The sequence below is a fragment of the Pteropus alecto genome, unplaced genomic scaffold (assembly GCF_000325575.1).
Source record: "Pteropus alecto unplaced genomic scaffold, ASM32557v1 scaffold50, whole genome shotgun sequence".
Taxonomy (NCBI): Eukaryota; Metazoa; Chordata; class Mammalia; order Chiroptera; family Pteropodidae; genus Pteropus; species Pteropus alecto.
This window is the reverse complement of record NW_006431918.1, coordinates 9,985,957-10,002,699: the sequence shown is the minus strand read 5'-3', so window position 1 is coordinate 10,002,699 and position 16,743 is coordinate 9,985,957. Positions and strand designations below refer to the sequence as shown.

Sequence of the window (16,743 nt, the reverse complement as noted above, 5' to 3'; positions counted from 1 at the left end):
TGAATGAGCCCAGATGGCTCAATGACATCCAATATAATTATACTCCACAACTTGTCTGATTTAGGCCTTTGCAGCACAGCAGATTCGTCTTCTACATGTCTCAACCAAAACTCAAGTGTTTCTTTAGGAAAGTGATTGGCTTCAGATATGAGGTCCAGTGTGATACGGTGCTGGTCTTTCTCCACAGAACTGTAAGGTTTAACCTGCCCAAGTGTGCCGGCAATTATAGGCAGAAGAGAGAAGCCTTCAGACACGTCTAACACGTAGAAAGGCTCAGAGGCACTCTGTTCAGAATTATTCTGTCCACTTTCACAGCTCATGTCACTATCCTGACAGTGAGTCTCCATGGCCTGACATGGTTTCTCTGGAGTCAGTGAAGACAACACTTTCCTCATTGCCATTTTAAAGCCTTCATGATACGGTATGTTATTAAGCAAAGCAATTTCTGTGGATTCCAATACACATGTCTGCTCCATAGCATCTGGTTTACTGGTCTGAAGGTTAGCCAGGGCACTACAGAGTTCAGCCTCATTTCCTAATGACAGCAAGTCTTTATTCTTGGCAAAACTTTTCCCAACATCCATTTTATGTTCTGAACTGAAGACACTGACACCCTGGATTCTTAAGTAACAATCTTGACAAGATACTTCCATCATCACATGATCCCCAGGCTTTATCCAGTAGTCTTCATAAAACAGAAGAAAAAAAGTTATAATTGATGAATATGAGTATTTATAAGCCTGATGATCATCACATAAACACATCTGTCCTCCCATTCCACCACCCCATTTTTTTAAATCACTACAGGAAAGACTATGTTTATTGGTTTATTAGAATTAAGTGAATTAATCATTTCCTACAAAAAAACAAAAAACAAAAAACAAAAACCTAGGAAAATCCCTCCAGTTTTTACGTAGGAAAAACAAGTTTAAAGATTTAATTAACTCATAGTCTAATAGGTTCAAGAGCTCCATTACTGAACCCTAATTATCAGTATTTAGTGCTTTTACTACAATCATTGAGTATCACTGAGACCTCAAAATTGGAGGTTGGGGAAAGGGCAACAGGGAACTCTCAATCTTCTTTGGTAATGAAGCCAAAAATAACAAAGATAAATAAAATTCAGGGTTCAACACCAAACTTCACTTAAACTTAAAGGGACATTCTTCAACAGAAATTTCCAAAAGAACAAAGCAGCATTCAATAGAACCTTATCGGTAATATCTCTGACAGTCTTGTAATTTTATAAATTTGAAAATATAAGGAAAAACTAAGTCAGAGAATAGACTATATCATGCTCTTTTCTATTAGCTTTCACATTTGGTAAACTTTAATTTTTTTTTTTAACGCCTACAGCACCTGGTATTCTGAGGTGGTCTCCCATCCAGGTACTAACCAGCCCTGACCCTGCACACTTGGTAAACTTTAAGATGTAAATGTACAATCACAATTCTTTATCAGCCCTAGAGCCAGTTGAAAATACAAGGTGTTATTCTATGTTTAAACATTTAAAATGTCCTTTCTCTAAGAATGATTTTTTTTTTTTTTAAAGCTCATCTGAATAAGTTACTATAAAAGTTTTAGGATACACAAATACAAATAGAAAACGTTACTTATTAAGTGCCAGTCACTATGGTAGGCATTCTACATTCATTATCTCTAATGATCCCTACAACAGTCTTGCAAGGTAGGTAGAATCATCCCATTTTTATATAGCAAGTACAAAAGCTCTAAGAAATAACCAGCAAGGCCAGCCAGGGAGTCAGTAAGCAGAAGAGCTGAGATCTGAACCCAAATCTACCTTACCTGACTGACTCCAACAACACCATACTAGCCACAATACTGATTCCACGACTTAATGATCTTGCCAAATTAGATCCATCAGAGGAGAAACAAATAGCCACTTTTAAAAAGGTAGAGTTTTTCTATGTAATATAACTGCTGTGAAATGTACTGAAAACAAGTTGTTGGTAAAAAAAATTTCTATACCAAAAATATCTTTAATATAGAACTTTCCTAGAGAAGTCCATGGATTCAGGTACGCTCTAAAACTGAAAAACTTTGTACTTACATGAGTATGTGTATCTCTATGACCCAGGGCCCCACAGATGCCATCAGATTCTGTAAGCTGTAAGGAGTCTTGCACTAAAAGTAATGCTTTTTATGGCACTGTGTGCCATAAAAAATGGACTGGCATTTCTCTTATGTACTGGTAACTAATCAGAGCAGAAGAAATAATTTAATGATAGATCTTTGTGAGTGGTATGCAGCAGAGTTGTGTTTTAGTTTCTCTTCTCAACTACATATATGATATTGATTAAAGTTACTTTTAAAAAGGAAAATTCTCAAAAGATTAAACAATCTTCCTTGACTGAAAACTTCGTATTTGAAATAATTTTTCTGACACTGACTCAAATGCTTAGAGGATTAAAGCAATAAGTTTAAAAAAACAAACAAAAAAATTAGACAATATAATACCTGCTAGGTCATGCACGGGGTAGACAGCCTGTTCCCAACATGTTTCCTCACTAGGACTTGTGGATAAACTGTGTTCGTCATCAAGCTGGAGTACAAACCAAACCACAATAGCATCTAGTAGGCCTTCTTTAATAACTGGGACACCAATTTTACCAGGCTTTTTGGTTGCAAGACCTTTTAATTCCTGACAAAAAAAAATGCAAAAGGAATTAAAATGTAAAAGAAATATAAAATTAAATTTATATATTTAATATATACACAGCCCAATATCACATCACTTTCTATTTTTGTAAGTTCTCATTCCTGCCAGTGCCCTTAAGGGATCAAAATCTTGGTACCCCTACAACCATTTAAGGCACATTGAATGGGAAACTCTATCACAGTGGAACATCATACAACTATTAAAAACAATGAGGCATAAACATATTACTGATGTAGAAAGAAGTTTATGATATATTGTTGAATAAGAGCAGTGAATGGAAAAGCAATAGACTGTCTTGTTTTGTAAAAAGTGTGTTTGTGTGTGTAGAATAGAAACGCAAGTTTGAAGAGATGCACTTCCAACTGTTAATCTTGAGAAAGAAGGGCTTAAATTCAAAAAGTGAAGAAATGCACTTTTTCTTTTTCCCTTCTATACTTCTGTATTACTTGAAAGTGTTAAATAGGCAAGCAACGCTTTCAAAATTAAAGCCTTAATATTAAAGGTGTTTTTATTTTTAAATTGTGGCAAGGAAAAATTAAAATAAGAAATCTTAAACTAAAGGATAGCTTTGGGGTAGTTAACAGCTGTAATGCTGTTCTTTACTGGAATGTTCTATTAGAAAAGAAATGCTCTTGAAGCTCAGCCTTAGGAAGCAATGCCAAAATGCGCATTTAGCTCCAGACCACCTCAAGAAAAATCTAGTAACAATTAATAGGAGAAAACTTTTATTAAATTATAAAAATCTTAGACTAAAATGACTCTCCCAAAGTCTTCTATCTCCAAGCAGTTTTCATCTAAAAAACTTATGTACTTGAACATTTAACCCTTTAAAGATCTTCAGAGGATTCTCTTAACTTCGATTTCTTTGAGCACTTTCTTTGTACAGCACATCCTCCCACCCGCTGGCAACACACACATGGACTAGGTGACCAATTTGACCTGATTTTCCCAATACTGTCCCAGTTTCAAAATTGAAAGTCCCACGTCTCGGGAACAGCTCAGTCCCGGGCAAACCGAGATGGTTGGTCACCCTAATAGTCATACAATACAATTACTGTTCATTTTAAGGAATGCTGTTAATTTGAAACAGCAGCATGACTCAGAAAAGCCAGAAACATCTTGATTAGAACTCCTGCCTCTGCACTCACATGTTGCATTATAAGCGGGAAATTAATGTAACTAACAGTTCCTTCATCTGTACAGCAGCGGTCCCCAACCTTTTTGGCACCAGGGACCGGCGCTCCTATGAGAATCTGATGCCTGATGATCTGAGATGGAGCTGAGGCAGTGATGCTAGCACTGGGGAGCAGCTGCAAATACAGATGAAGCTTCGCTAGCTGGCCTGCCACTCACCACCCGCTGTGTGGCCTAACAGGCCACAGACCAGTAGCTGTCCCAGGACTAGGGGCTGGGGATCCGTGCTGTATAGCACAAGGATAATTAAAACTGTATTGCAACATTGTTGTCTGAGCAACCTAAGAACACATGTGAAAGTATCTGGCTGACACTTTACTCATTCTCAACAAATCCTAGAAATATTTTTCTCTGTATTTAAAGTAAATAATTTCAGGAGGGAATTCTGGTTACTGTTTAATTATTTTCCTTACATAGTAAGTGGAATTCCATGCAAACTCATACGACTGTCCTATGTATTAATTCTTTTAAACAACAGATGAAGTTTAATGCTTAAAAATAGTAATTGAACTTTTTTTTTTTACCTCAAGATTGTTGAAATCTACTGTCATAATTTCAAAACACTCTGTCAAAGCCAAATATCCTCCAGGAACTCGACTCATCTTTTCAGTTGTATAAGGTTCAATTGTTTCTTCATTATCTACAGAAGAATAAGCTGGACTCTGAAATTTCACATTTGTTGGCAAACAGATCCCAGCAATGTCCTTAACACCCACCCTGGTGAGACGGGAAATAAGGGGGGGAAGGGAGAAAGATTTTTTTTGTTTTTAGAATCATGTAGCGCATTGAATCCAGCAAAAATAAAGATAAAAATTAAATAAAACTTTATGGACAAAGGTTTATTAAACACAATTACATACACACTCACTATTTATTAAGGAAAACAAATGATAAATAGGTCTACATTAAAATTAAGAACATATGCTCATCAAAAGATATCCAGTAAGAAGGTAAAATGGCAAGCCAATGAGTAAAAGAGATTTATAATACATCAATTCAACAAAAGCCTCCTAACCAAAATATATTTTTAAATTCCTGCAAATTAAAAAGAACAAAAACAAAAATGGGCAAAAGACTTAGACATTTCACAAAAGAGCACATCCAAATGGCCAATAAGCATATGAATGTTGCTCGGATTCATTAGTCATCAGGGAAATGAACCAGAATGAGGAAAATACACAGTCGATACCAAGTGTTGGTACGATTACAGACAACACGCTATTGGTAGGAATATACAATTAGTAAGACCCTTGGGTGGGCTTCATCACTCAGGCTGAACATGATCTGTTTCAGGTGTTTGACATTTCCATTTCCAGGAATATGGCCCACAAAGTACACACAGACCATCACAAAAGGCATGTTCAAGAATGTCTATCGCTCTACTATTTCCAATGCCAAAAAACTGGATTTTACCTAAATGTCCCTAGACAGCAAAGTGAACAAATGTATTGTGGTATGTTCATAGAATTGCATACTATACAGCAATGAGAATGAACAAACTACACATAAAAATGTGAATGTGTTGGACGAAAAAAGCCAGGCACAAAAAAAAAAAAAGTATGATTCCATTTGTATGAAATTCAAAACCAGCAAAATGATCTATGGTGTTAGAAGTCAGGATAGTGGCTACTCTTGCGGGGTAGAGTACGGGTAAATAGCAGAAGTTTCTGGTGTGTGGTAATGTTCTGAACCTTGCTTTGAGCAATACACAAGTCTATCAACTTCATGAAAGTTCATCAAATCATAAATTTATGATCTATGTACTCGCTATAATGTTTGATGTCAATAATTTACACTAAAAAAAATCATGAACATTTTAGCAACACCACTTTGTAAGAGGAAATACTCCAACCTCATCTTATGTCAGAGACATTCATTTATTAGTCCATCTGCCTTTATAGAGTTTCAGAAGTTCAGTCTACTTCTAGAAATAATTTTATTATATTCTCAAAAGATAAATTATCAAATGGAATTAGCAACACCATTTTGTGAAAGGAATACTCCAACCTCATCTTATCTCAGATATTCATTTATTAGTCTATCTACCTGTATAGGGTTTCAAGTTCAAACGACCTTCTTCTAGAAATTTTATTATACTCTCAAATTATCAAATGGTATTCTTGATCTTAATAACTCTTAATTAAAAGTCATAAGTTATAGAAGCAAAAGGATGTGACAAATATATATAAGCAAAAAGAATGTGACAAAAAGTTTCTTTTAATGTCCTATAAAATACATGAATATAGTTATTTTTTTCAAACAGTAAACAGTATAGTAAAAAAAAGTGTAAGTCTATCTTCATAGTACTCCTTTGTCCCTATTTTTTCACTGTTAAGTTTGATGTGTATCCTTTCATATCTTTTTTCTTTATATTTATGTAATAATATGTATTATATTGCTCAGAAATATTATACATGTTTTTTTCTGTACTCTTAACTCTTTATTTTGAAAATTTCACATTTATAGAAAACTTCCTGGATAGTCTAAAGAACTCCCACATCCTTTAACCAGACTCAAAATTTTTTAATATTCTGCCACATTTGCTTTATCATATTCTCTCCTCTCCATATATATTCTTTCTTCTGAATCATTTGTGAGTAGGTTACATTCATCATGCTCATTTATTTCTTAATAGATACATCAGTGTATCATTATTATGAATGGGGATATTTTCTTAATCACAATTCAGTTATCAAATTCTTTATTACCTAATCTTCAGTCCATATTCCACATTTGTCAAATGATCTATAAATCAAAAATGTCCTGTATAGTTTTTTCTCTCTGATACAGGATCATGATTTCAATTTAGCTGTCCTGTATCTTCAATCTTCTTTAACCTGAAACAGTTCCTCATCCTTACTTTGTCTCTAATAACATTAACATTTTTGAAGAAGGAGGGCCAGTTATTTAATAGACTGGCCCCAATCTGGGTTTGTCTGAGGCTTCCTCACAATTATAGACAGGTTATACATTTTGGACGTAATACTTCCCAAGTGATGTATCCTCAAAGTATCAAATTTGGAGGAATCTTATTGGTGATATCAATCCTGATCACTTTGTCAAGATGTTTTGTATTCTTCCCTGTATATTTTAACATTTTTCTTTTTGTAATAAGTAATTTGTATTAATTGCAGTAAGATATTTTGAAACTATATTAATACATGATCCTCATCAAGTTTCTCCCTTTGATTTAGTATCCATTCGTAATTCTTGCTTGCATCTTTCCACAAGGATTGCAAATAGTAATTCTGTATCATTTGTTCTACATTTTGAATTAGCATTCTACTGTATGAGTTTTTCTCAATAATGTATTAATCTATTTATTATAAGTAGAGATTCATGGATTCTCATTTTAGGCAATGGGTTTTAATTCACAACTGCCCTTACATATTTTAGTCCTTAAACTGTCCCAGATTTGGCCAGTGGGAGATACTTCCAAGCATATCCCTGTGTTCTTTAACACCCTTATCATTTTTTTTTGACCTAAGATGTTCCAGAGTCATCCTGAATCTGCCCTGCCCCAGTCCTGGAAGCAGTCATTTCTCTAAGTTATCAAAGTATCTTGCAGTGAGGAATGGTACCCAGAAACCAAGATTTGAGTACTATGTATGCTCAATGCTCCTAGGATTACACCTTGTTTTTCCCTAATAGTACGTCATGAATTTCTATGTTGGTACATGTACCTTAACTAATTCTTTTTGACATTTCTGAGGTATTGCATTGGGTGAATGTTTTACTAAAATTTATTGAAACATTTTCTTATTAATAAACATTCAGATAGATTTTTGTTTTGATTTTTCCAACTACACTATTACGGTAAGCATCCTTACATACATATCACTGCACACATATATGAGTATTTATCGAGACAGATTATCAGAAGTGGAAATGCTAGGTCAAGGACTATACACATCTTTGGTTTTGTTAGATAATACTAAACTGAGCTATTACAATGTGGCACCACCTACAAGAAAACAGTATAGGATCGATCATTTTTAGTTTGTAAACATAAACAGTTAAAAATGCTATCCTATTAATTTTCATTTCTCTGTTAAATAGACAATTATATTTATGCTTTAAAAGTCGCAATTTTTATCTCATCTGTGACTTGCCTTTTAACTTTATCTTTCACCAATGATGTAAAATAGTGAATTTTTTTTTCATTTTTTTTTTTAATATGGTCAAATTTGTCAATCTTTTATTGCTTCTAGAAACCCTGTGCTTTACTTTAGAAAGCCTTCATCAGTTAATGGATTTTTTACACTTAGATATTTGATTCATCTGGAATTAAAAGGATCTAACATTTTTCCCCAAATGAAGCACACTATCTCTATTTGCTGAATAATTTATCCTTTCTCCACTATCTAAAACACCAAACCTGTATCAGATACTAAATCCTTATAAATTCATCAAAGGTTTATATTAAGATTTCTTACTGTGTTCCACTGATTTATTTTTCTATTTCTACATCAATACATTACTGTTCTTTATTTCTAGTTTTTTAACTAATAAAGTAAGTTAAAATAGTTTTCTTGGCTATTCTTAAAATATGTACTTATTCAGATGAGCATAAGATTCAACTGATTAGGTTCCAAACAGTAATTTTTATAATAATAGTTTATAAATGTTTCTACCAGATAAAACAGCAACATTCATTTACATTTCTTTCAGAACTTTTCTTTACAGTCCTCAACCCACACTGCTGAGCTTTGTGAAAAACAGATATTAGGCCTCGCTCACCCAGACCTACTCAAACAAAATGTATGGCATTTTTATTTTTACCTAAGTTCCTCTAGTGCTTCTGTTGCATAGTCAAGACACTCATTTGTAATATAAATAAGTCAGTGATGAAGGAATTCTTTTTTAAAATGGTAGACACCAATCATTTAATTTCTATTTTGCTAGGCAAACAATTTTTTTCTATAAAATATAAAGAGAAAACATAATGAGGGCAAGGAGTCTAGAAATATGTTATAGCTAGAAATCTCAGCAAAACACAACCTATCTTTTCTGGTGGGCAATTGAGCAATGTTTCTATATAGTCTGAATAATGTTCATACCTTTCAACGCAGTAGTTCTTTATTAAGAAAGTTATCTTGAGAAAATAATAAATAAAGTCCACAAGGACATAAATACAAAGATATTTACCCTTGTTCTTACAAACAGAAAAAATGGAAGCAACCTAAAAATTCTAAACTCTGAAAACTACACTAGGAAACTGATTTTTAAAAATCATGAAGCAAATCTATTAACAAAAGGTAAAATATATCTATTACCACTTCTGAAACACAAATTCACATACAACACACTTACTTACACAAAGCTGACACTCAACCAGTACGCTCTTGTTAAACCAGTCTGTCCCTTTGGTTGGTGCCCTGTGCCCTAACGATCAATAAATATTTTTACTTATCACCATGTAATATACATAGAAAAGTGTAAGGAAAAATATACAATAAAGATGAACAGTATTTACCTACAGCAATTATCAGGATGATTTTTATTTCATTCTTTTACTCATTAGTATTTCCTAAGATATTTGTTACATTTACCACTAATAAGTTACTGCAAGCAGGACTTCTTTAAAAGTCTTAACAAAATATGAATCAATGTTTTAGCCAAAAAAAGCCCATTAATTTTCAAAGAAAAAAATGTAACCAAGAAACTTCTAAAACTAAAAACATTTTTACCTGTATTATAATTGGTAAGTAAATCTCAGAATCTCAAGGGTAGAAAGATTCTAAAATTTCATCCCACTCAACCACAAAACATTATAATAGCAATAAAGTTATTAAGAAGGAAATGAAAAATAAATTAAAACTGAAATGATTTTCATATTGTAAACTTTTATTTTACTTTCATATAAAATCAATCTGAACTTAACATATTTCTACATGAATCTATCACACATCAAAAGGACACTAAATTTTATCACAATTAATTTTCCACTAGAAAACTGAAAGCTGGTTTTAACCTTAGAGTCCTATTTTTAAAGAAAATTTTAAAAAAGGAAAAAAGATAATTAAGGCTGGAATAAACATCATGAATTTCAAGGTCAGAAAACTACAAATTCTCATCTGAATAAATATTCATTAAATAACCTTTAAAGTACAGCCTAGTCCTTAAAATTGTTATTTTTAAATATTTACTATGTAAATAATCACTTACCTATGATGTCTCCTTATTTGTGCACATTCTACTGCCATCCCAAAGATAACAGCACTTGCTGGTATAACTTTCCCAAACTTTTCACAATTACCATTTTCACCTCCGGTCTAAAAATATAACAATAAAAACTACATTCAGTTACATGTATGCAAAAATATGTGTGATGACAAATGATGAAAATTAATAAGAACAAAAACTTAAACAATAGGCGAGGATAAGCAGGTTTAGGGTTTTTGCCCTTTAAAAAGTTTATTTTCATTGCTACACATAGGTATACACGTACTGTACATATGTATATATAATGTGTGTTTGTATATTTATGCACACATATATACACACATAACCTTATATATATGTGGTTTTAACAGTACAAACAGGAAGGGAGGAAGTGAAAGGGGATAGTTATAAGTCTGTAAGTTTACATATAGCAAATGACTATTGGGTATGACTTTAACTGGGAAGCCAAAATCATCTTTATCTACTTGTAAAACAAACTGCTCTTTTTTTCGCCCTTTAATTAGTTGTTTTAAATCTAAATCATTTTTGTATAAGTACTGAATTCTTACAACATGTTAAAATCTTTTCATTCATAATACGTATTACATAAACCAAATCTACAACTTTTGGGCACTTAGATCATTTCAATGAAAAATATAATTTGGTGATTATAAAAGGTAGTCATGTCCAATCAGTACCCTGGAGTCAACTAGTACCTTAAAACCACACCAAGCCAGCTATCACTAGAGTCCCTTTTGATAATTTGCCATGGGGGCTTTAAGACAAAGTACTTCCATTTTTCAACTCTATTCAATCAACAGTCAGTTCCTTCACAATGCAATAATGAATTCCTTTCTGGAGTATTTTCTGCCTATATACCCCATTTGAGCACACAAGTATACATTGCATTATGTTATTAAATTTTTTTTTGCGCAGATTTCTTTCCAACTACACAGTATGTGCCTTGAAAATGGGCTGTATTTCATACTGCTCTGCAAATATGCTAGGGAGTCAATAAATATCTGTTAAAATAATGAATTCTTAATCTAACTTAAGTATTAAGCTTACCTTTGGCTGTAAAAGTAAATGCTCCCATGCATGAATCAAACTTTCCACAATTCCTTCTCCAAATAAACCTGCATCGACAGTTTCTGTTACAACTAGGGATACTCTATAGAATGATTTTTTAAAGACATATGTAAGTAAAATATCATGCTATTTATATAAAGATGTCAAAGCTGAGAGGAGAAAGGAAGAGTATGTTATAGAAACAGTTCATATGTAAAAATTTTCTAATACATTTCATTTTTAATATCTACTCTTGAATCTTGAGGAACTTGACTCTAATGTTCCTCCAGCTCCTCTGTTCTCCACTGGGTGGGGTGGGTGTGTGTGGGGGGCGGGGCACAACCTTCACTTAACTCTGCTGCCTACTCATGATTCCTGCTTTAATCCTTAAGAGTGGTTCAAACCCATTACTTTGACCAGTCTCCCTCCTTAGTAAGGAGTAATTGGACTTCTATCCCAATACTCTATAAAAATACTATCATCAGTGACTTCTCTACTTATCAAAATAAAATCTTTCTCAATTTTCATTTTTCTTGATGTACAAATAACATTTAATGTGGGTGAGAAGCCCTGCCTCTTAAAATCCTTTTCTACCTTCATTATCCATGTTTACTAATCTTATGCATCGATTGTGCCTCTCTTGTTACTTCTCTTGCTTTTCCACTACATGTGAGTTTTCACTAAAGTCTAGTCCACAGAGCTCTAATTTTCTGTCCATTCTTTCTTTCTAGAAAATTTCACTCAAAGACATACTAAAATAATTACTTCCTCCTCTGAACTTCTTTAGCACTTCCTGCTGGCATCATTTCTTTGTACAGTTAGAAGATAAAAAAACAAACAAACAAACAAAAAACATTTCATGATTATTCCAGATCTTCCTATCTAATTTGTAGGTACCTTGAGAACAAAAACTTTGGTATTCCCCACATACACCTAACCCAATACACACACACACACACACACACACACTTTCAATATTTATGACTCTATACATATAGAATGTGGAAGGTATCTCAAATCATCTAGTCCAATCTTTAGATTAGCTCAAGGTCAAAATAAATAATGAAGTCCTTATTAGAATCCATATCTCCTCAGTGAAAGCCAGTAGATCCTTCTACAACACTATTTGTGAGAAAAATGTAATTAAATTAAGGTAACTTTGAGTCATGGCATGGACTGACTGTGAACCATCAAAATTCATGTTGAAGTCCTAACCCCCAATGTGACTGTATTCGGAGAGGGTCTTTAGGAGGTAATTAAGGTTAAATGCTATCATAAGGGCGGTTATAACCTCATAGAACTGATGTCATTATAAAAGTGGAAGAGATACTGGTGACCTCTCTCTTTTTCATATGTACAGAGGAAAGGCCATGTGAGGACACAGCAGGAAGGCAGCCATCTGCAAGCTAGGAACAGAACTCTCACTAGAAACTAAACTTGCTGGCACCCTTGATCATGAACTTCTACCCTCCAAAACCGAGAAAATAAATGTCTGTTGTTTAAGCCACCTCGCCTACAGTATTTTGTTACAGCTGTCTGAGCAAAGTAAAACAATTCAGGAACTGTTAATTTCTATAAAATGAGTACAATTATCTGCTTCAACAATCTAAAGACTTCGTTCTATTTTATGAGAACAAATGTAGAGACTACAGAGAAGCGTAAGTATCATGTAAATATTATTAGGTATATACATAAGACGACTTTTAAAAATCATAATCCAAATGACAACAAAGTATAAAAAGCCCTGTTTCAATATAAACTGAATTTAAATAAGATGAGAAGATAGACTACTCAGGAGAGGTAGTAAAGCAAGTGCTACACAGAAAAAACTCTCTAAAATGAGTGTTGAACTAGATGATTTTAAATCCCTTCTAGCTCTAAAATTCCATCACCCGTGTGGTATGGATTAAAGTGAGATAACATACTCAAAAACCAAGACTTATGAGATAATATGTAAAGCATTTAAAGGGCCTAAGCCATTGACAGCTGACTTCTAAAGCTTTGATTTTAGCCAAGGATATTAACTCAAAATATGATAAGTCTATCAAACCTGATCCACTCATGCATTATTTTTAAGAACAGTTTTTAAATAGTTATTGACCACATAGGACATATTACCCATTTTTACAACTAGAACTCTAGAATTAACAAAAGTAAAGTGATTTGCTAAAGGTCAAGTTTCTTTATTAAGTTCCTGGCCACAAATTTTTCTCTAGGTCTTTAAATACTTTTTATCAAAAATATGACTTCATGAAAATCCATCTTATGCTAAACTATCCTATATCCATATCTTTACAATATAAGAGTTTTAACATTTTTGTTTGGACTAGAAGCTAGAAATGTTAAATATCTTAATTTTTAAAAAATAAAATAGTGGATTAAAAACACTAAAATTGGTTTACTTTATAATACCTTTCAGGAATGTGTTTTGGAATTTCTACGTCAAGCGACTTCATATGTAAAAGTTTGATCCCTGCTTCCATCTGGTTTGCTGCCACTACATCACAGGCAAGTTCATACATGGTCTTGGACAACTCGCAGGCATACACTGAATGAGCTCCAGCTTTTTTAGCAAACATGCTATAAAGGGAAAAATGCTCCATCAAGAAAAAGTAATCCACTGTGTTTTTTTTCAAATTTTGGTGGAATTATGATACTTAAACATGGGGTTTCCCTTTAATTATTTAAGACAACCATTATTCATTCCATGTTAAAAATGAACTAATGTTCTTGTTAAGAAACAAATCATACAATAAATCATGACATCCACTTTATTACAAAGACACAACTGGCATGAAGAACACTAATGGAATTAAACATCTAGAGTCAACCAGAATATTAATATAAAAAATTCTATTAAAATTTAATGCGAAATTTCAACAACAGCCCCAAATTTTTCTTAGTAGTTATGTCCAGTTTTTGATAAAGCAAGTTATAGTAAAAAATACAATAGCATGAATAATCTTAATAAGTTTATGAAAAACTATTTTAAAATGAGTTAAATATGCTATATTTGGTAAAATTTTTAATTTACATTAGCATACATGTATATCGATTAAAACACAAGTACTCAAACCTCAGTATTCCAGTTCCTGCTCCAATGTCCAAAACACTTTTGGATCCCAAACAAACTGCCTTTTGGATTGCTGCATTGTAAATCGTATTCCTTTTGGTGTCATTAAGCATGATAAAGTGCCAGCGTTCCACCAACCAGTTTGCAACACGATAAAAATTCTCTTTTGCATCACTGAAATCAGGGTTTAGCTTCACTGCTTTATGAAAATACCCAGCTGCTTCGTCTCTAAAGCCCATCCTAGTAAAAAATGACAAACAAAATATTTGACTGTGCTATTAATTACAATGCCTTTGTTCATGCCACTCAACTGGCCTGAGAATCTCTCAAGACCACCTCAAATCCTACGCAACCCAAGTGCCATCTCCTTTGGGAAGCTTTCAGTGAGGACTGCAATCCGTGATCACTTCTTTCCTTTCTGAACCCCTATATTTATGCATTCCAGAACACTAACAAACACTTGACTGCAATTACTTTTGTACTATCTATAGCACAACAGAAGCTCTCAAAGTCATCCTCCATTTAACCAACCTACCAGAACACTAGTGCTTTCGAAAAACCATTTGCTCTGTAAAAAGTGCTAAAGCCTATGGCTAGTAGCCTCCTCTCTGGTGTGCCTGAATATCTTTTCTAACAGCAACTGAATTGAATGGTCACCAAGAGTCAGCTGAATTTGCTGCCAGACCAGTTTATACCAGTTGTACTTGTTATCATAATTATATATTTTACTTAAATATTACAGATATGAAAAATGATTGCAAAAAGAGAACCATTGTTTCTAAGGACACCAACAAAAGAGAGAGAGAAAAAATATCAAACCAGACAGAAATTCCAATGGCAAATGTCCACTAAGTTCCAGAGAACATTATCTACAAATGCCCTGGCATGGCACCACGGTGATTTCTCTGCTCTCTTGTGAACCTCGGTTATGTTCTCTCCAACAAGGCCTGGATCTCAGCCTAGTAAGGAGCTGAACTCGTCCTTGATACTCTGTCCTAGCCGTTGGGGCAATGGCTATTATATAGGATATAATATTAAAACTATTCTGTTATTACATATTATATCTGCTATTCCTATATTCTTCTGAATTCTCTTTATATCTTACTAACCAATTCGTCATTACTCTGATCTTGTTAATAACTCTTTATATTAAATTTTCCCTATTCAAATTACTTTACAATTTATTCCTGATCTAGACTGATAGAGTAATTCTTAACAAGTAATATGAAATCACTACACACCTGAAGAGATGCTCCCCCATACTATTGCAAATCACTTCATCATCAGGAAACAGCTCCAAGGCTTGCTCATAGCAACCAAGTAAGTCTTGTGTTCTATTGAGAGCATCAAGCTCTTCAGCCCATCTGAAGAGTGTATATTGAAAAGTTTCCTTTACAAAAGAGAAAACAGTAAGTCAATAATAAAAATTACGAAAGAATATACAGCAGTGGTTGAATTTCCGAGAATAAAACTTCACTATTATTAAATGATCACCTTAATTTTTATTTAGCTTTAGTAGGCATTGTTTGCTAAACAAATACACAAATGTTTAAATTTTACCACATACATGGCAATAACATGCTGAATTAGACAGTTTGACTGCTCTCTAATCTGTCTCCATTTTTAGCTGCCATTTCACATTCTCCACCTACCTCTTTTTTGTGGACTTCCTATGTTTTAGGAGTTTGACCTCAGCCCTCTTCTCATTCATCTCCAATGCATTAACTATCATTTATGTGTTGATGGATGGCTACATCTACATCTATAATCAAGATCCTCTCTTGTGAACCTCGGGCTCATGAATAAAACTTCCTATCAGCCATCTCAATCAGGGATTGCACCCTTAGCCATCTCTTGAACAATCAGTACACAAAGAATTACAAATAAGAACATAAATACTGTCCCTATCTTCACAGAGGCCTCACAGAATTTTACCAATTTTGAAAAAATTCAAAATGTTCTAAACTGAACTCATCATATCCCTCTCTCACAGGATATAAGGTCAAGGTACCACCCAACTGCAATGAAGTTGCCTTATAATGTTACCTTAACTCCAATACAATTAGTTGCAAACCCAGCAAATTCTCTCTCAATATCTTTAAATCTGTCACCTCCTCTTCATCCCTAGGGTTATACCGTAATCTGGACCTTTTAATCACTTGCTGGACTACAGCAATAGCCTTCCCACAGTCATCCTCACTCCAATTACACCTCCCTCCAGACATTCTCCACACTGCAACACAGTGAAAAAAGAGAGGGCTTTAGTCATTCCAGGTTTATCATGATCTCATTTTACATCATCTTCATATATTTTATACAGAAGAATTGATACCTGAAACTGAACTGTGATTAAGTTTACTAGAGAGACAAGAATGGGGAGGAAGATTCTAGGGTGTGAGTGGGAAAAAGCACAATTATATGAAATGAATCAGGGAATTAATAGGTACATATTATACAACTTTATATTCAGGTTGTGCCTGAAGTGTGAGTATGGGGAGTAGAGGAAATAGTAGGACGTAAGACTAAAGAGATATCTTTTGTAAAAGCCCACACAAAGAAATAT

At 33.6% G+C, this 16,743-nt stretch overlaps 1 protein-coding gene across 1 annotated transcript in view; it reads right to left on the bottom strand.

Annotated features, from left to right (window-relative positions):
• Positions 1-16,743, bottom strand: part of PRMT9 (protein arginine methyltransferase 9) — a 22,875-nt gene that overhangs the window by 4,572 nt on the left and 1,560 nt on the right. Inside the window, 8 exon segments of the mRNA XM_006906274.3 lie at positions 3-685; positions 2,479-2,662; positions 4,399-4,591; positions 10,043-10,149; positions 11,108-11,210; positions 13,520-13,687; positions 14,184-14,420; positions 15,422-15,570. Coding sequence (XP_006906336.1) covers positions 3-685; positions 2,479-2,662; positions 4,399-4,591; positions 10,043-10,149; positions 11,108-11,210; positions 13,520-13,687; positions 14,184-14,420; positions 15,422-15,570 — 1,824 coding nt within the window.